Here is a 21,503-nt window from a genome sequence, read left to right as displayed (position 1 = left end):
TAGTCAAAACTATTGTATTAATACATAGTACAGTGTGCAACTCATTTTTAACCCGTTGTGGTTATAAAATAATGTTTGCATGCCCTTTTGCGGTTGTGTTTTCTTGATTGTAATTGTGACATTAATAAAAGCTTTCATCATCAGAAAGTTAGTACCACGTACACATGCATCATGTATTCATTTGTGGCCAAGGTGTCCTAGAAACCAGAGTCCACATCTTCTTCCACTGTGACTTTCCCAAGGTTTGCTGGTCATATATTTGTGGTCAATGGAATCCTCCAACAGGGGTAGGACAGCTTCAAAATGTTACTGAGCATTTCGGAAACCAGTCGGTTATGCCTTTCTTCTTGGAGATCTTCATAACCTTTGCTTGGGCAATTTGGACAACAAGGAATGACTTCATTTTCAATGGAATTCAGCCAAGCTTATACAATTGCATGAGAAAATTTAAGGAGAAAATTAATTGGCTGCTCTTAAGGACCACAAGGAAAAGATATCATCAGTTTGAAGTGCGTTAAGGCTTTCCATTAGCTAATTGGAATTTCTAAACCTTCTCATTTTAGATTCATTTGTACATAAAAAATAAAAAATTACAAATATAAACAGTACTCCCTCCGATCCAAAATAATTGTCGCAGTTTTGAACAATCTCCTACTGTTATCGATAAAAAAAAGTTTAGTACTATTACGTATGGCACAACATGAAGGAAACAACACCATAGCACTTACTCCTGTTGGACCAAATTTGGGCGACCCTAATTTAGATATTCATGCTAGTTAGTAATTAGTAGTACAAGTATTTTGGCCTACGACATGAAGACCTCAACCATATACTCCCTCTGTAACATTTTAGAATCATGCTATGCACACGACAGGAATTGCATGGTTGACAGACGATGATGAAATCCAGCAGGACATGCATATATTATTGAGAAGGGCACCGGCCGCTTGATTTACCTATCGTGCAAAGATCAGGAATATGTATCATCCGCGGAGCAGTTTCAAACATTTTATAAGACGTTTTTGGAGTAAAGGCAGTGTCAAAAAACGTCTTATAATATGCATGGTGGGAGTGCCAAATTTGGGCGTCATGTATTGACGTAAGTTACCAGCACAAGTCATTGTCTAGCGAAGCAGAGTGTGCGCTGTACTGATTAAATAAACACAATTGTCCAGATGATCACTACAAGTAGCTAGATGCGGGACATGAAGATGAATATCAACATAAGTAAAAAAAAAGATGAACATCGATGAATCAAACAATGCATTTGCACGGATCCTTATAATTTACATCATGGTAGTACAAAACAGATCATCCCGCAGCTTGCAAGTGCAAGCATAGTGGGTGCCTTACTTGCCGGGCACGAAGTTAGTGGCGAATGCCCATGCGTTGTTGTTGACTGGATCGGCGATATGGTCAGCAAGATTCTCGAGTGGGCCCTTGCCGGTGACAATGGCTTGAACAAAGAAGCCGAACATGGAGAACATGGCAAGACGACCGTTCTTGATCTCCTTCACCTTGAGCTCAGAGAATGCCTCGGGGTCGTCAGCTAAGCCAAGTGGGTCAAAGCTGCCTCCGGGGTAAAGTGGGTCAACAATCTCGCCAAGTGGGCCACCGGCAACGCGGTACCCCTCGACGGCGCCCATGAGCACAACTTGGCAGGCCCAAATGGCTAGGATGCTTTGTGCGTGGACGAGGCTGGGGTTGCCGAGATAGTCGAGGCCGCCCTCGCTGAAGATTTGGGAGCCGGCCTTGAACCAAACAGACTCGCCAAACTTGACGCCATTGCGGGCGAGCAACTCAGGGAAGACACAACCGAGCGCGCCAAGCATAGCCCATCGGCAATGAATCACCTCCAGCTCACGGTTCTTGGCAAAGGTCTCGGGGTCAGCCGAGAGCCCGGCCGTATCCCATCCATAGTCACCAGGAAACTCACCGGTCAAATAGCTCGGTGGCTCACCTGATAGCGGGCCGAGGTAGAGCACGCGGTCAGCCCCGTACCACGGGCTGCTAGAGGCAACTTGCTTTGCCTTTGCCGCAGTCTTGCGCATGGTGACACGTGCCTCGCCGAAGAGATCCGACAATGACACATTCTTCACTGCCTTGCCGGCAAAGGCTGAGGATGAGAGGGACATGGTGGTGGCCGCCATTGCTCTGCTAAGACCGGAGTTGTCCCGGAGAGAGAGAGAGGGGCTCGAGTATGAGATGGCTTGAGAGAACAGAACAGAAGGAGGGACCTATTTAAGGCAGCAACGAGCAGAGGCCACGGGGGAGCAGAGGCCTGGTGTACGCTAGCTGACAAGAAGGAGATGGACAGAAAGAAATCGGTAGCTGTGATGCCATTGGTGCAGCGAGAGGATTGGATGCACTTGTGGCTATGGATAACTGGCAATCTCCTTAGTGAGAGGTGATTGGGTTGTGTTGATGTCAAGATCGATCTAGACATTTTCTGGGGTTGTGCAAAAAGAGTGGATCTGTGCTTTTTCGTGACTAAACTATGTTACCTGATCCAAAGTGCCTCCTAATTCATGTTTTTCTTTGACTGGTTACCGAAGTGTATAATTGGAACATGTGGCTGGTATTATGTGCTAGGTCTGGGCATATACAATGGCACAAAGTGCAACTGCGACAGTAAAAAATGCAGTTTATACTCCCGCAAAAAAGTGCAGTTTATAATATAGTAACGACCTTTATACTCCCCGCGAAGTAGCAACTTTTTTATTTGCGGGTGACTTTTTTTCTTCAAATATGTAAAGATTGTGTATCTTTTTATTGATAGGTAGGAGAGGACAAACATAGAGAAGACGGAAGAGGGAGGTACCAGACTAAGTGTGGGTAGGAGCAGAACAGGGGGTGCTCAGCCCTCCATCATGCAAAATAAAATTGGTTGATTCTCGGTCGATTGCACAAATTTGTTCATACAGCCCGCAAATATATCACCGTGCCATTTTTCTTTAAATTGCGGTGTTTGTTTACCGAGCTTAGAAAAAATACAAAAATTTGCATGCCATGATCGATGATACTCTAGTGACGACTGAAATTTAACTAAATCTCAGTCGATCGAGAATTAGCGAATCCGATAGAAGTAAAATATCATGTACTCTTGGTTGGATATCTCTATCATATTTTTATGTTTGCATTTCTTTTACAATTTTAACCTATTTTAAGCCAAATGGCTGAATATAATATTTTCATGGTTCACCCATTGTTGTGCGTTCAATGTAATATGTTTGTCAATGATTTGATCTCATTGGCTTGTATCAACTTAAATAAAAAGCATAACTTTGTGCATCCACGGATGCAGAGGCTAGGAGGTATGATCTCAGTTAAAGAGACAAAAATATGCCAATAAGGTTAGTCCTTCATCCACATTTGAAGATTTTGCAGAGCCTCATTATGGATCAAGGTACACTTGAATCATAAATGGAATATCTCATGCATGTTGGTTAAACAATTTGGTATGGCAAACGTTATGCTCAAGGAATTTTTGCTTACAATCTAATTTTCTTCCAAATACACCAAAATAGAAATAATGCAATTATCAAAGGTGTGGGGATAATTAATTCTATAGGGTAACATGATGAAGAGACCAGATGGAATGGTCCACCATTGACTATGTACTCCCTCCCTTCCTAGCTCACCATGGGCCCATGGACCAAAGATTAGCTCCAACACATTTCCCACCTACTATCTCAAGGGTAAAATCTGTTATTTGCCAAGCACCCCTAACCCATATAGCCCTCCCCCATGGGCATGTACTCCGTCCACTCTCACTTAGATAAACTGAAGGGGGGGATTGAAGCTCCTAGAGAAAGATCGAGGAGGCCTAGGGTCGAGTCAAAGGAGATGCGTTTGACTCGGACACATGAGAAGAGTCTCACCAGTGCATAGAACAAATTTTAAGGTATATATTCAAAATTATGGTAATAATATCTATTACAATTCTCAACTCATTGTTAATCAATTGTAACTATAAACAAGTGCATTTAACCTCTTGGTGATTGTATTCCTGATTTTGCTAATGAGATTAATGGAAGAGTTTATTATTGCAAAGTTAGTATTACATGCAACGAAATGAAATGAAACAACACCGTAGCACATACTCTTGTTGGATCAAATTTCAGCGACCCGCATTGAGGTTATTCCTATTGGTTGACATTTGGCAAGTATTTTGACCGAACCTAAATAAGCTCCCAACCATATACCAAATTTGAGCACCACATATTTACTGACAGCCGACATTACCGGTGCACAAGTCGTTGTCTAGTGAAGTAGAGTGCAACCACAACAAGTGGCTAAATACAGGACATGGGAATGAATGTTTTTTTTGAAAGGAACACCTCGCATTCCAATTACTCGGGGACCGACCAAATCGGCGGCCACAACATTCATTACATCAATCGGAAAGTCTGCATGCCAGACAAGCTGGCACTCAGGCTCAGCGTTAGACCCAACTGCAGCCAGCACATGTGCTGGGAAATTACAGACCCTGGGGCAATACAAAATCTTACACTGACTAAAACCAAACTGCAGGAGAAATTTGACTTCGCGGAAAAGAACGCCAAGGGGGCCTCGGTCCTGAATGGAGGAAGAGGATGCCTGCTGCAGATTTAAGGAATCAGTCTCAAAGTGCACCTTGCCCATACCTTGAGCTTCAGCGAACTGGATTGCTTTGAGAAGAGCTTCAGTTTCTGCTTGGAGTGCACTAGCCTGGTCCCCTAGTTTGCGGGCGGCCGCCATAATTACCTCGCCTGTACTATCACGTGCGATTATACCCCAACCTCCAGAGCCCGTGCTGGGCAAGAAAGCTGTGTCAACATTAATTTTAACAATATCAGGTGGGGGTGCCGACCATCTTGGGACCAGGGAATGACTGTTCTTCTCCTTCTTTCCTAGGAACTCAGACCATTCAGTGGTCAGATACCCAACACGCGCCTGGAAAGCTTCAGTCGTAAGCCTCTGCTTATTATGATTAACGTTGTTCCTCTCAGACCACCAAGTCGAAAGCAAGCAGATAGTGCGCAGCTTTACTACTTCTGGGAGCTTAAAAACAGCATCAAGCAAGTCCCTAGGAGACTCGCATAGAAGTAATTTCCTCCTGATATGCTCCAGATCACAGCACCTCCACATTTTCTTTACTTCTTTGCAGCGCAGGAACAGATGACCACCATCTTCAGATTGTCGATGGCAGAGGAAGCATCGTGTGTCCAACTCAATTGTAAGTCTCTCAATATTGCGCAAAAGGGGATGGCTATTATGTGCAAACCTCCACATGAAATGATGCACCCTAGGTGGACATCTAATCTTCCAAAGCATGTTCCAGAAATTTGTGATACTCTCCTGGCCGGCTGAGCTTACACCCACTTGACGTACTCTCTGTTGCTGTAGCAAATGCACATGTACCCTATACGCATAGTCATTCTAAAACATAATTAACCCACCAATAATAATAATAATCAATATTCAAATACTTTATGCTAAATTCTGTATAGCAATCAATGTCTGAGGGCATAGAGAACCTTAAGAGGATAGGAAAGTCTATTTATTTGAGACCAGTGAGGTCAGAAATTCAAGCATTCGGGTCAAAACTATAAGGCGCTATCAGGCCATACCTCAAAAGGCTCGCTACCTTCTCTAGATACTTGATTGGAAGAGAGGGTAGATGTAAGAGAGTTAAAGCACTTCGCTGGAAGAAGGGTATAATGGAAAGTCAATCAATATTTCATCCGAAACTAAATAGGTCATTTACGACTCAATGGTTTATCAATCAAATACATCAGCATTCCAAAATACTACCCGCTAACGCCCTCACTCTTTGACTTAGAGGTCTTAACCCCACCTTTACTTATATCTTAGACTTATACTCTTCCTTACTTCCCTTCTCTGGCCATGTGGTTGAGGATATTTGAAAAAAAGAAGAAATTGGCAATACCTACTATCGATGCCTAAGAGTAGGTCTTTACCAGCTTGCCTAATAAGAGTAGTTTAATACCGGCTTACTTGTACAAGCTTATACTATAAGAGTGAGTACGCTACCTTCTTGATTATTATCATCAGAAAGATATTTTGAAACCATCCTGGTGTCATTTACTTTCATAAAGCAAATCTTAGTAAATAAATGTGGGTGATCCTACTTAGAATAAGACTTATATTGTGGTGTTAGGTACTAATATAACTCCACTTTATGCGTATAGGAAGGCGGCTGCTTAGAATGCTAAACAGGCCTGGACAGAAGAAGTAGACGAAAGACCTCCAGGCTGTGTCATCATTCTCAATCCTGAAAAGAGAGCGCACATCCTGAGGAAGGCGTGTCATGCAAAGGTTCCCATTTTTTTCCTTAGTTGACACCGTGTTTCTATCAGATCCTAAGCTTCATCGGGACAAGCGCATAAACCATCCCATCCTGGTAGAGGGGATAGAGCAGCTCAGCGGGCTAATCAGTGACCTCATCTACCCAAAGACTTTATTTCTGCTGTACTTTCTTAAGCAATAGGAATCAGAATTTCGTAGGTAGAGGGGGCCAAGGTGCCATAAACATGGATTTCATGGAAACAAGGTAATCCGTAGTTGGTAGCAGATGTTCCGCGGGATCAGATATCCTCCGTCTTGTCTCTGCATTCGAGGAATGCTTGTAGCTGTGCTAGGCGTGAGAAGAACTCTACAATATGATTTCTACGATTGGTACCAGATTGGAATTCATTCTCGGAACTCTCCTCTAGAGAATGGCCTGGCTAAAGAGAGTGATAGATCCATCGTGTCGTGTGGAAACTAAAGCTAGGCGCCGCTATTCGTCCTCAGCCGTATTCTCATTCTGGGAAAAGGTATGGCTCGTTCTGGGAAACGATCAGTAGTAGTGGTGGATGGCAGGTATGGAAGGATCCCGGCAAGTTCCTATCTGAGATTACCACTGGCCCTGCCCTGAGCTGACTTCTTTGCTAGTAGTGAAGTGCGTTTTCACTTAGCTGGAAAAGTCCATAATCCGATTTGACCTCGGGAGCCTGTCCACGAATCTGATCAAAGTATGATTCCCTAGTGCCAAAAGTCCTAAAGCCTATGGCGCTAAGCATGGGGAGTCCGCAGAGAAGAAAAACTCTATTTCGCTATGGGCCAAAACTAGTGTTTTTTCGGATTTCTAGTCTAGTTTAAGTGCAGGGCCAGAGAGTTCTCTTCCAGTATTCTTAGCTGATTGTCCGCTTGCTTGACTCGAACAAATAGCTTTTGTTTCCACAAGGCAGATCCCATTCCTCGAATGCAAAGGACAAGAAAGACGGATTCTGGCTGGAAGGAAGGGTTCTCGTATTGGTTTTTCTGGTGCGCTACTTCCTTGTGCTGTGCCAGATTGGAATTGGTATCGGAATCCTGGTTGGTAGAAGGAAGCTCGGGTATTGCTTATTGTTGAAAGCACTCGTTTGTTTCGGCTCGTGAGTTGAAAGCACTCTTTTGTTCCGGCTCGTGATGTGTCTGACGCATGCATAGAATCAAGATCTATTGATACCAGGATGTTTGTTTCTTCCTCGAAACAAGAGATACGCTCTGGCTTATTTGCATTCGACCGGAGAACCTCACTTATCAATTGCCCTGGATTGGATCTACTTACGATTTGAGAAACTGGCTCCAGAACCCCTGTTTTTGATGCAGAATCGGTGGTTCCTTCTCTTTTTCGTGATTTCATCCATAAATCAATGGAAAGAGCACTTTATTCAGTGAATTGACACGTTCCTGATGCTTTTACAGTAGCAGCAGTCTCGGTAGCAGAAGTAGATCCGAGTGTAGATACCGGGATCATATCACTACTATTGACTATTTCAATTCATTCACATCTGCTCGTATCAATCAAAGTTTCCTATCAAGCAATCCCAGCAGCAATCAAGTTGGCACCCACTATATAAGATGCACTATTTCCTGATCTTGTCCCAAACCCAACTCGACACTTTTAGACCTGGCCTGGATCCCTCCCTTCTCCGACAATATATGCAACCTTAAAGAAAAGAGACCACTCTCAGAACGACCCTTCGGAAAGCCCCACAACAAGCTATCCCAGAAGAAATTGTATAACTTGGCAAAAGTATTCACTTCCAGTTCCCTTTGCAATAAGATCACAGTAGATATTGTTTAGAAGGCTCACTCTCTCGTCTACAAAAAATAGATGTGTGCTTACTTCTTGGAGATTGACTCCTGCCGGTAAGTGCACACCCTCAGTAGTATCTCTATAGACTTTATAGAGTATTTCCAATTGATAAATGATTTGTTCTTTAAGAACATCTTTGGATATATTAGTTACTTGTGTTTCAACATTAATAGCATTTATGTGATGGATCATCCGGCCAGCCCTAACGGCGACAAGAATAGCTATCGACAATGACAAACCCAATGATACAATATACTAAAATATAATCGTTTCCATAAAAATCTGCCATCATTTTTTGAGTCATACTTGTCCCTTAGCGGACTCACTCTTGTCTTGCTTCATCTAAGGAGTGATAAGTGCCAGGAGTCTACCTCTAGCATCAATACATGTCCTAGTTACGAACAAAGAAGCGGTGTTGTCTCCTTAGCGTTAGCGGCCTTATGCCTATTTCAGTATACGCCCGTGTCAATATGTCTAGACTTACCTATACCCATGCTTCCTTCTCCTTTGACTAGCTTGCTTCCCCTATCAAATAGAACGGGAATGACTGCGTGCTTGGCCATCGTTAGTAAGCCCGCTGACAGAGAATCAGCAATAGAATGCATTTTGCATGCATTTTTTCATCGAGTGAAACTACTTAAATAAACTGGAAGTTTTAAACCAAGTACTCTTGAAATCGCTACCCCCTGGGATGGAAAAACAGGCTCAGGTTTTAGCCCTCCGTTTTACCCCGGAAGTCGTTTTTCGTCTTTCGATATGCGAGGATGGCAAGTGTCCGCAGTGACTTAGTGACTTAGCCAATTGGTTACAGATTCTAGACTGATCGATCAGATCACATCATCTCGAGCAAAGAGCTGAGAGCAGAGAAGCGACATCGCTTCGACACTCCTTCCTCTTTTCATTATGAAACCAATATCAAGCAAGATATGAAGAAGAGGGCGGCTTCCTGGATTGAACACATAAAGTAGTGCCAAGATCTCCTCTATGCGAGAGAGAAGTTCTCAGAAATGATGGAGCTGTTGGTTTCGGTCATTGTACGCTTGGTTGCTAAACCGCACCCTTTACGGCGTCTGTAGGAAGAATTCATTCTGGTCCCAAAACTTATAAGAGATCTCGGTAGTGAATATGCAATGCCGAATTCCAATAAGTTGGTACTTCGCACAAGGAAGAAGCTCGTGTTAAAGATAGTTTCATCCAGACCGAACCCTACCTTAGCGTCTCATCCCCACCCACCAAGTCTTTATCTGCGGTGAAAGGAGTGGTTTAATTCGATGCAAGGTGCAAACGAGCTTTTCCAAAGATGGAGTCCTTTCAGAAATACATGTGCCAGAAGAAAGCAGATTCTTTTTCTATCATAAAATGAATCTGCTTTCTGATGGCCATTTCGGTCCAGGAAAATCCGTCGACTTTCTAAATCGTGAGGGTTCAAGTCAAGTCCCTCTATCCCCAATAAAAATCCCATTTTACTTCCTAACTATTGTACCAACCTCTATTTTTCATTAATGGTTCAAACAAGATTCACTATCTTTCTTATTCTACTCTTTCACAAACGGATCCGAACTGACTTCTTTGGATCTTATCCCATTCATACAAATGAACATATTCTAGTATAGGCAAGTAATCCCTATTATTAAGTAAGTCATTCACAATCCATATCATTATCCTGATATTTACCAAGTCCAATTTGAGAATACTTTTTTCTTTTTTAGTCCCTTTAATTGACATAGATACAAGCACTCTACTAGGATGATGCACAATAAATAGTCAGGATAGCTCAGTTGGTAGAGCAGAGGATTGAAAATCCTCGTGTCACCAGTTCAAATCTGGTTCCTGGCACAGAACGAACAATGAATGCCTTTTCGGGAAAGAAAAGGGCCACATATTTTTTATAGGGAAAAGCTTTTTTTAAGGGGAAGAATCATCAACAAAAAATCCAGGAAAGAACAGTGAAGGAAAAACGTGAAAAAACAAGTGTTTTCCTGGAACGGAATAGCGGAAATTCCATACGTTGATCACCAATGTTGCATGTCTTTCCTTAAGCTGGAGTACTTTGAGTTAGAAGGCCTACTTGATTCGTCCTTTTAAAGCCTACTTATTCATCTAGCTATTTCCAATTCTAATAAATAACCCGATCATATCATATCTTGGAAAACCCTAAGACTACCCAAGGCTGTACCCTACAGTGTTACCTATATTCTATACTTGTGTATACGTTGCCTTCTGGGGTGGCAAGCTAGAACCAAGTAGTCTAGGTATCAATTCCAATTTAAGTCAATGATCCTCATTTTCTCCAACATTAAGAAGATTATTGGTAAGGCGACCAACCATCACGCAGGATTCCGGGTCGGAGTAGCACCTCTTGCCTGATATATACAGGTCGTTACTGGCGATTCGTTTGTGCCCTATGGTGTTCAATTGCCCGTTTGTTCCCTCCCCCTCGGGACGGGTCAACCTACTTTGCCCGCTCAGGCGCTCCAAAATGCTCTGACTAGACCGCCGACACCCATGATTTGTCCATTGCGTATTGCTCTCACTAGGAAAGGGGGACATAACCCCTACTATAGAGCAGGAATGGAAGGGAATGAGCTCGGCTGCTTCTCCCCCACACTTCTTTATTTCTCCGTGCCCCTATTTAGTTAGTACTTTCAAGTTAAGTGCGAGAAAACGAACTATATCATTTAATAAAAAAAGTGCAACGGCTGTAGAGTGAAAAGGCCATGAGGATGGCTACGGCTTTGAAGCTCCTTTATCTACCATAGATAGAATGGAAGAGTTTTTTCTCACTGCACTGATCCACCAAGGCTAGGGATATCCAATGGGATGGAGCTATTTCCCTTGGCACCTTAGAGTCCTTAGACGATGAACAGAGCACTAGATGCCCTAATCTACTCATATGCTAAGTGTCTTTGTTTGGTTTGATTTCTTGTGAAAGCGGCTAGCCCCATCACTAAAGCATGCCTGTTCCATATGAAAGGTGATGTAGGTAGGGCTGGTAGGGGAAGTAAGAAATATGTGAGACTCGTTAATGAAACTAGCCTTCAGCCTTAGATTTCTAAGTTCTGTTTCCACCATTACTAGTGTTTCCTTGCTTTTCATAATAGAAAAAGATCAACTAAAACCCAGAGATTATCGTAGAGATTGGCAGGACTGGGTATTATTCTGGGTGATGAAATGGATGGAATTTCTTGAAACATAACTCACTTCACTTATAATCGAATTTGGAAAAGGGAGACTAGCTGCTGCAATAAATCAAGAAGAAAGCAAGCGCAAAAGAGAAGCTCAATGAGAGAGATTCTAGACCGGTCATGGTCGGGGCTGATCGATCACTCCTTAAAAGGGAGTTAAGTGCTTCGAACCATACATTAAACTTATCTCATAGAGTGAGCTAGCCCCAGATAGCGAAGGATAGCTATTGACTTATTGGGAAACCCGCCTCCAATACATGCTTATCCCAGACCCCCTATTCCTTCATTTTAGGTTTTCATGGCCGATTCAGTAACATAGTTTGCACACCTCTTTTCAATTCTCTAGAGATAGTTGTCATTTATCTCTTCTTCCGGGTCCCTCCTATTTGGTTGGAAGTTTCCTGCTCCAGTTGGGAAAGCAAGGGCCCTAGTTTCGTTATTGAGTCTCGTTATGGTCGAATATGAATGAATCCTGGAATGGAATAAAAACATGAGTAAAATGCATCGTAGTCCCTCAATCGAACAGTCAACTAGTTCATATCTAACCTTATGTATTCTTTTCCTGCACCTTAGCTTCAAATAATTGAATGAATGAGTGCTATTTCAGAGTTCAAGTTTAGGTATTAGCTCGCTACAGTTTAGTCAGTAGTTCTTTCCCTTTGTTTGGTGAACTAGTTCTGGATATAAGCATTAGAATGAGAGTGACTACGTATTCGGATTACTTGACTCACTTTCCTGTTTCCGAATCCCTTCTTGCATACAATCCTAATTCACAATCCGATTCTTGCTCGATTCTATAATGAAAAACAGACCTTGTGCCATGGATTTGATGAAGCTTGAAAGGACTCCCCTTGTTCAAAGCCAAAGATAAGAAGCATATGGGTGACAACCCCAATCCTTATATATCAATCCAATTACCGGAGGAACGAAGAACTAAGTTTGCCTGACGCCCGAAAACAACTTGTTTGTTTTGGTGGAAGAGGAGGAAATAGAGAAAGATCGCCGCTTTTCATACGCTAATTCGTGATTCAAAGTAGAGCGAGTGAGGGAGCTATACCTGGGACTCAATCAACATATGCTAAGTGTTCTGTAATCTATGGGCAGCACTCCGTAGGAATGTTATAGTCTAGGCATGTCGTAGTAGTCATTAGACAGAAAGAGGAGAAACTTAACATGTCTTATTCCGAATTCCTGCGGTTGTCATTATGTTCCAGCAAGGAAATAGTCATTCTTTCATTCCGAGCATTCGACTAATGGCACAAATTTCTAGTGCTATAACAGAAACTGCCCTTAACGCGCAAATGAAAGCCCTCACAACACTCTTTACCTGCAACTGCTCCCGCTTATGGTAGTAGATAAATAGGTGGTGGACATGTATCTGCAGCCTCTGCTGCTGGTAGATTGACTGTTTTATATGGACTGAAAAAAACGGAGGGTAGTGCTTGAGAATGCTACTCTATTCCTGGAATTAGCCATCCCCTTCTTTGGCTATTCGACCTACTCCTCGAAGCAAGGAAGGGAATGAAGATGGCATATAATGCCCTTTCCGCAAGAAGGATAGGAGTTGGCTTACCGCATCTACCTTCTCATCGCGGGATAAGGGCTTGAGCGTTAACTTAAGTACTAAAGCTGCTGGAGCGGGTGCCTTCGTTGATTCCCCACGAAGGAATCGGAATATCGCTACTTCCCCTTATTGCCCTAAGCGGGGGAGATGGATTAAAAACCTTGTGTGAAGCAAAGGCTGTCAAAGTCGTTGACCATTAATCCGGTTGAAGGACAAATGGATAGTGAATCAACGGAATCGAGTTGTTCTAAGGATTCGGATTCGGCAGTCGAGACATCTATATCTATGGAATTTCAAAAGAGAGAAAAGGATCCGAATCCGACCCGAGGACGAGCTCAAACCTTAGGGTTTGAAAAGAAGAAGTAAAACTCTCGTTTACTTCAATCAAAAAAGGTAGGTCATAACACAGATTGAATTAGACCTTACTCAATCACTCATCGCTGGAAAAAGTAGAGCGATTTCCTCGCAAAAAAAGCACGAGCGAGATATTCTTCCTTAACAGGGATCTCAATTGCGGGAAGAAGTACAAAGGGCAAAGGCAGAAGTGGAAGGGTCAAACTCCTCTATCGGGGAAAGACAGGAAGGATCAAAGTGTAAAATCACTTGTTTGAAACATCTATAAAATAGAAATGGCTATTAGAAGTTGTATTTTCGGTGGTCAAAGGGAAGGAATCAGAAAAGAGGGAAGCGCTCTCAAGGTAGAATCAGTTCCAGGCAAGTATGTCCATTGAAAGGAAAGAGTCCCTAAACAGACAGGTTTTCAGCAAATAAGACGGGTCCTGGTCTTCGACAACAAAAGAAGCCGAAGCGAGAGCTCGATCAAAGAACCTTTATAGATCCTCATCATCCTCAGGTTCTGGATACACAGCGAGAAGGGAATCTTCCTGTTCGAATGGAAGATTTTCGAAAGAGAGGGGAGAAATCAATCACATGCGTGAGCGGATCGAGCTATTATATAATAAGTAACGGCTGAAAAAGCTATTCTTGGTAGATCCACTTGTCAAGGCGCGGAAAGCCGTGTTCCTTCTCAGCTCACGCTTTCCTGATTGATTTGAAAGACCCTACACACCACCGTATCATTGGCTTTCTTCCCACTTTCAAAGAACTTGCTATCATTCTTTCGATTCTATCTCCTCGCTTTAGGTCTTATGCTTCTTATTAAAGGGGTTATGCCACTCCGAGTCCCTCAGTGTTGACGGAATGGACAGAGACAGGCAAAGACAAAGTACTGATTTTACTACCGATACAGAGCAGAGCTAGAGACAAGATGCCTAGGACCTGGAGGAGATCCATAAGAACCAAGTCGTGGAGAAGATAGCATCAAACTGGAGATAATAAACCTAACTCTCCATGCTTTAATCGAGAATGGATACAGGGTCGTCGAGCGAAACCTTTATTAGGGGGTAGACCTACCTTGTTTTGTTGACTTATTGCTTTCCAGCAAAGCGTGCCGGCCCTATCTCTAAAGCACCAAACTTCCACATTTTAGGAGATGCCCTATCTTCCCTTAAAGAGCGAGCTTATTGAATAGAGCTGTCACTCCTTACCTTACCTAAGACCCCTTCGGGATATCTGTTGAAAACCTTTTCTCTGAAAAGAAAAGATGTTTGCGATCCCTTGCCCGCTGGATTAAAGAAAGTGGGATCTGGCCTTGCATTTTTTAGATAGGGCTCCCTCACGGCATTCTTGCTCTTGCATTTGAAAGTCGAATCAGGATTCCATCTAGAGAAAGGTTCCGAATGGAACTAGTGAATGTGTATGTCGAACGTAGGCAGGTATACCTGACCTTTGATATTAATCTATGATCTCTCTTCTCTCTCTTGAAGTTCCCACAAAGTGACTCTGAACCTAAGACCGGGTTGTGGGATGTCTTTTGATATTCTAAACTAAGAAAAACGCAATTGGATTTCTTTTTATATCCCTATGATAGGAAATGAAAGAAAAGGTCGAGCTTAAGCCGATTCCATTGCGGAAAGAAAAGAGGCTCTCCCATTCCCACCTGATACGTCAAAAGCAATTGACTAATAAGGGGAACCAACCAGTCGAATTCGATTGATTATGTCACCCCGCATTACTAGAAAAGGGCAGCAGCTTTCTACCAAAATGGGCTTTGGCACTCCTTCCGCTATTACTCGAAATAATAATAATAGTGAAAGGGCAGTCGAATTTGTGACTACATCAAAGGATCGTTTCACTCGAATTTAAAGGTTGTAACTCCTACTTATTTCTATTAATTAAAGCTTGCCCATGGCTGCTTTCTTCCCATTCTTTCTTCTTTCTCCGTCACTAGGTTCCGGTTAAAATGCTTGGTCCACCTGTCGGTGTCAAAACCGGCGGATCTCGGGTAGGGGTCCCGAACTGTGCGTCTAGGCTGGATGGTAACAGGAGACAGGGGACACTTTGTTTTACCCAGGTTCGGGCCCTCTCGATGGAGGTACAACCCTACTCCTGCTTTATTAATATTGATGATATGGGTAGTACAAGAGTAGATCTACCACGAGATCAAGGAGGCTAAACCCTAGAAGCTAGCCTATGGTATGATTGTTGTATATATTGTATATCTATCGACTAGCCTGGCCTCGGTTTATATAATGCACCGGAGGCCTAGGATAACAAGAGTCCTAGCCGAATACGCCGGTGGGGAGAAGTCCTTGTCTTGATCGCCAAGTCTTGTGGAATCTTCCTTGTATGCGGTAGCCGTCTGAACTGGCCCATGAGTATACGGCCACGGGGGTCCTCGGCCCAATCTAATAGATCGGGAGATGACGTGGTGAGTACCCCCTAGTCCAGGACACCATCAGTAGCCCCCTGAACCGGTCTTCAAGTTAGGGACGCTCCTCGATTCTTCCGAACTGTTCTTCATCTTTGGTTGCCGGTCTTGAAAACTGGTTCAACAAATCTTCTTTATCTTCGATCTTGAGGATCGCCGAAATGCATTCGATGAGTTTACACGTCGGGTATCCGAGGAGCCCCTTTAAGTTTTCGGCCTTTATCAATGCCTTGTTTATTTTTATGCCACGCCTCGGGTTTGAAGTTGTTCCCGGGAGGCAGGGTCCTCTTGCGTCCGAGCTCCAACGCCGGACTGCATTCAAGGTATCTTTTGCAGCCGAGCACCAACGCCGGACCGCTTCCCAGCTCTAGCGCCGGAATGTATCCGAGCTCCAACGCCGGACTATGTACCCGAGCTCCAACGCCGGACTGTATACCCGAGCTCCAACGCTGAAATATATCCGAGCTCCAGCGCCGGACTGTGTCCAGGCTCCAATGCCGGACTATATCCGAGGTGTCATATCACCTTGGTTCAAAAAAGTTGAAGGAGTTTAACCGAGCTTAATGCCGGAAATGCCCTCTATGGAGCCAGCCACTAGCGCCCGAGCTTTATGCCGGACTGCTTCTGAGGTGGTGCACCACCCCGACTATGGGCCGATTTTTTGTCAATATTTTTTATTGGTGCAATTTATTCTTTGCCGAGATATATAGCCAGTAGCCCTCAAGGTGTTTATCGGTCTAAAACCCGAGATGCACATGAAGGATGACATAAGACCGCTGATCCCAGTAGCCGCTGAGACTCAGGTTGATTTGCAAAATCGGCCTGAGGATCAAGTCCTAGCTCGACAGAATACTTCGGGACACAAAAGCAGCATGCTCACTCCTCAAGACTCAGGTTGGGTGCGGCCGACCAACCTGAGGATCAAAATCTCCTCGGAAACTATATTACACATAAAATTTTCTGCATTGGACAAGCAATGCAGTAGCCCCCGAGACACTGGTCGGGTGGCAACACCAGATCAGGGGATCGATGTGCCCCTTTAATATTTGTAAATAATAAGCCCGAAGCCTAGTAGCCCCCGAGCCTTAATGCGGGCATGGATGGCCGAATTAAGGATCAATATCCATTGTAAAATCACAAATTATGTGTAATGACTCTATGTATCCAAGTACTTTACGTCATTATGCTCGGATCCGCATTGTACAAAACTTTGTTGACCGACCATCGGCTTCCACCTCCTTGGCCAGTAGCCGAGGAGTGTTTGTCCTACTTTATAAAGCCTTTATGAGGGCAAAGATTTACGACAAACAAGGCAATCTGGCCACACGGTTTTATAAACAAAGGTACGCAGAGAGATATGTTATATTACTGTTTAACAGAAGAAATGTATTCCAAAGAAAATAGTCCCGCTATCGGTTCCTTTCTTTGGGTTGTCATGCTAAGCATGATCATGAAACCTCAGCTCGAATGTAAGAGCAAAATATCGAGGATTTAGTTTGGGAGGCCAGTTAATAGCCCCCGGTAGTGTTCGGCGACAGTCGAGGTCAAGCCGTAAACACTTCGGCCAATGTTATGAATGGCCCTTCATAGTCATTGGATCGCTGACCAGTTTACGCTTATTGTGACAGTCAGTTTTCGGCTTTCTCCACTAAGGTGCTTAACCATGTGAGCTGGAAGCACAATCGCAGTGGTTCTCCCTTTGCACGCCTAGCCGAACAAAACGGAACGTAGGAAGCAAGTGCAGGAGCCGGGCAACCCAACTATTGACCGAAGACACAATTCGAAACCGATGCATATATAGCAATATCTGAGAATGTTTTTGCCGAATCCCTAAGGGTGTCCGGCGTTGCACTGCGAGACTAATGCTGGAAAAGCACAAATAGTTTAAAAGTGCCAAAAAGCTTGGAAAACCAAGAAATGTCAGTAAAAACATGATGTCCGAACAAGATCAAGTGTTCGGTGCCAATCCAAAAATTGGTCTTAGAAAAAAGAAGTGCTTCTGTCGTCCTTTAACATGACACATCCTATCTCAAGACTTCGAGCGGGTCAGCCTACGGCTTCAACCTCCTATCCCGAGGGCGGAGTACTTCTCATTAGGCCAGTTTAGCAAACTAAATTCTAGCGGCTTTGAGAGAGAAATTAGGCTCCCCGGCTAGTGACCGCACACTCGCGTCGAAAAAAGGAGTGATAAATAATAATAATAGAACTTTGCAACGACTGAGAAGAAGAACACTTATTATAAAACGACTCAAATAAACTTAAGAGCCCCCAAGTGACTTGGGTAGAAGAATGATTGCATGTACCGAAGTACTTATATCATATCTATGTTCAACCGAACTTTAAACGCGTCTTAACCGACCGTCGGCTTCTCCCTCTTCGGTTAAGGACCGAAAAGTGTTATGTACTCCATCGGTCGAGAATATCGACGGTGTTTCCAATAACCAGGCAATCATGCCATAAGGCTATAACAGACAAAGTGCGCTCAGGGAACTTATGCTATATTACTGCGAAGAGTAAGAAGCATCTTCGAAGAAAATAGTACCCCCAGCGATACCTTTCTTCGGTGCTTATTGTTATTATGAGACTTGTGCAATAGATTTTTTGTACTCATGAGTTCCGTTGTGTGCCGACCATCATTGAATAACTATAAGAGCGCTAGCTTTCGGCTTCACCCAGTCTGAGGTCCGGCTCGGGTGACCTGATCGTGACAATCGCAGAGGTGCTCCCTTTACTCCCTAGCCGAACAATCGGGAACGTAGGCGTAAACACAGGAGCGAGGCAACCCAGCTTGCAAATCGCTTAAGTCAATGTGGTGCATATTGTGGCGTAATACACGAACAAGGAACGAAGCCGTACAAGTATAATCATATGCAACAGGAAAAACTTCATAAAGGAAGCCCCCAAGTAAACGGGGTATTTGAATTTATGCGTCACAAACAAAGTTTGGACAAGGAAATTTTTTAGAAGCAACTTTTTTCCAAAAAAGTATAATGATTGGTCGAACCGAACACAAGTTAGAAATTAAATCTTTGAGCATGAAAGCGACTTAGCTGGTTAATGTGTTCGGTATTGATGACGCGGTCCGAGCTTGATGCGGGGCAAGGTTCCATCCCCCAAGCTGGTCCTGAGGTGGCGGAGCGGAGAGCTCGACACGCCGAAGTGGTGACATAACATGGTCAATGCAGACCGGCAGAGTGACGCCGAAGTCCCCGGATCATTTTCCTGTGCATAAAAAATAGTGCAAACCGGAGATAATAGTAATAATGATAATTAAAAAACTATGTTGAATAATAAATAATTTATGCAAAGTGAGGAATAGAAGAAATATGGCCTGGCGCCGAAGTCAATGTCGATGCAGGGTATCGGCGTGATGTAGTAAAGGCGTGGCAAAGCCTGAATTCACAGGTCAGTCCGAGCTTCGGATGCGGCATTCGCCGGACTATGTACGGAAACTGATCGAACCACCACGCGACCGTCATTAATGCGGTCACCATTTGATAGACCTGTGTACATATCATGGACAAACCAGAGTAATAATTCCTTGGGAAAAATGAACCCTAACAAGCAAAAAATACTGGGATTAATAGCACCTGGTTTATTTGTTGTAGCAATACGAAGGAAGGTGATTCCTAAAATTGGGACCCGCTCCGCACACCCATTGCCTGATGGGCGATAAAACAACGGCATGGCAATGCTGGTAAAGGTTGACTCGCCGAGGCAAAGCCCTCGGCCGAGCTAACGTGACGGAGCTGGTCGGCTAGTGACGCCGAAGTGTCCGGAGTAGGTTGATGAAGAGATGGCGAAGCCCCCGGTCCAGCCGAGATGTCGAAGCCTCGATGTCAGCCGATGAGTCGAAGTAGGTCAGCGTGATGGACACTAGCTTGAAGAAGCAATAGTGCGGCCCTGTCGAAGCAGGCCGTGACGTGGTCGATGCCGGCTTGATGAAGCGACCGTGCGGCGATACCGGTATGCCCGCTCCGTGTAATCTGTGGGGCGGTGATGTTGGTGATGATTTATCCTTCGCGATGCCGGGCTCTTGTTCGGCTTGCTGAGATGATGATCCAAAGAAGTTGAGCTCGGCTCAACAAAGTGACGCCGTGTCTAGTGCAGGTCGGCAGCCGTGGAGTAATATTGCCGGACTAGTTTAACACCAGCATGATGTTAAAGATCATGTTCAAAAGATCTTACAGTTAGTGGGATGTGTTCGGGAACAAAACACAATACCCCATACAAAACTTCCTTCAAAAGGGATGTCCGAAATCCTGTTCATCAAAAAGATGAACTCGGGTCGGATTCGTTTTCGTGCAGAAAACAGATCCGAAAAAATGATGCACTAATCGGAAGGTTCCCGGAGTTTGGATGGTCGGATCGAGCCGAAATTTTGAGAGGTGGTAGATATAGGAATTCCACAGCCGATCAACGGTTGGATCTTCCAAAGGACGTCCGAGCTAGAAGCTGGACACCACGCCCTAAACTCATCCGAATTCCCGTCCAGATTTGACAGGGCTCCGGTATATCGTGGATTGACAGAGATTCCTCCATCGGAACTCGACGAAATTTTCCAGGGTTGTTGTAGACTCAATTCCGCACAATTCCACCAAAGCGATCGTCAAAGCGATACTCGAGGAGGTGGTGGTGGCAGATACGAGTTCGCTGTCCAGAAAAACAGCACGGTCGCTTGAGGGCAATGTTGACGTTGAGCCCCCGAGCTCCATAGATGATTCCTCCGTGATCTTGATAGAGATCGGTGTTGATGTTTGATGAAGGCCCTCGTCCGGACATGGTGATCCGAACGCGGGGCGCAATTCTCGGTCGAACCAAGGTGACTAGTCGAGCTGGTGACGAAGATGCCGAAGTCGCAGTTGATCTGTAGGCGAGCCATCGATCCTTTTGTCGATCACATAGCGGAACCCTCAATGAAAGCACCAATGTTGGTGTCAAAACCAGCGGATCTCGGGTAGGGGCCCCAAACTGTGCGTCTAGGCTGGATGGTAACAGGAGACAGGGGACACTTTGTTTTACCCAGGTTCGGGCCCTCTCGATGGAGGTACAACCCTACTCCTGCTTGATTAATATTGATGATATGGGTAGTACAAGAGTAGATCTACCACGAGATCAAGGAGGCTAAACCCTAGAAGCTAGCCTATGGTATGATTGTTGTATATATTGTATATCCATCGACTAGCCTGGCCTCGGTTTATATAATGCACCGGAGGCCTAGGATAACAAGAGTCCTAGCCGGATACGCCGGTGGGGAGAAGTCCTTGTCTTGATCGCCAAGTCTTGTGGAATCTTCCTTGTATGCGGTAGCCGTCTGAACTGGCCCATGAGTATACAGCCACGGGGGTCCTCGGCCCAATCTAATAGATCGAGAGACAACGTGGTGAGTACCCCCTAGTCCAGGACACCATCACCACCCATGCTTTTCCTCTCCATTTTTCATATGGAAAGGGAAAGCAGTGCCAACTTATTGGAATTCTGCATGGCATATTTCCCAACCTTCATTCCTGCTATTCCAGGCTCTAGTGCTCAGTCATAAACCTATTGCCCGCTCCGCTTTCCCATTCCTATTGCTTTCGGTATCTGAATCTTCCTGAAGTCAAGTAGAGAATACCAGGGCTTTCTTCTTCTTTGATTTTCCTTGGGGCAGAGGATAAAAAAATGGATTTCCGACATAGCACCTGCGGCATTAGGATTCTAAGATTTAGGAGGGGAATGCTGAGGAGAGGGATCACATGCATTGAAGCAATCTCAAGATTCAGAGACGATCAAAATAATGGTACGGGGAGAAGAAAGAGAGGAGAGTCACGAAAATAGGGTAAACGCAAAGAGACGATGAAAAGCAATCAGAGAGGA

At 44.2% G+C, this 21,503-nt stretch overlaps 1 protein-coding gene and 1 non-coding gene across 2 annotated transcripts; one reads left to right on the top strand and one right to left on the bottom strand.

Annotated features, from left to right (window-relative positions):
- Positions 1–1,201: 1,201 nt before the first annotated feature.
- LOC119328624 (chlorophyll a-b binding protein of LHCII type 1-like) lies at positions 1,202–2,224 on the bottom strand. The gene has a single exon (XM_037601605.1). The coding sequence runs from the start codon at positions 2,148–2,150 to the stop codon at positions 1,350–1,352; it is 801 nt and encodes a 266-aa protein (XP_037457502.1). The 5' UTR covers positions 2,151–2,224; the 3' UTR covers positions 1,202–1,349.
- Positions 2,225–9,891: 7,667 nt separating this feature from the next.
- On the top strand, positions 9,892–9,964 carry TRNAF-GAA. The gene has a single exon. It is a non-coding gene; the product is annotated as a tRNA-Phe (tRNA).
- Positions 9,965–21,503: the final 11,539 nt, after the last annotated feature.

The sequence above is a fragment of the Triticum dicoccoides genome, chromosome 7A (assembly GCF_002162155.2).
Source record: "Triticum dicoccoides isolate Atlit2015 ecotype Zavitan chromosome 7A, WEW_v2.0, whole genome shotgun sequence".
NCBI lineage: Eukaryota > Viridiplantae > Streptophyta > Magnoliopsida > Poales > Poaceae > Triticum > Triticum dicoccoides.
The sequence above is the reverse complement of the archived record's forward strand: the minus strand, read 5'-3'. Positions and strand labels throughout refer to the sequence as shown.

What these genes read in the sequence shown, in the direction of transcription:
- LOC119328624 (XM_037601605.1), bottom strand. Translation starts at nt 2,150, where the DNA reads ATGGCGGCCACCACCATGTCCCTCTCATCCTCAGCCTTTGCCGGCAAG.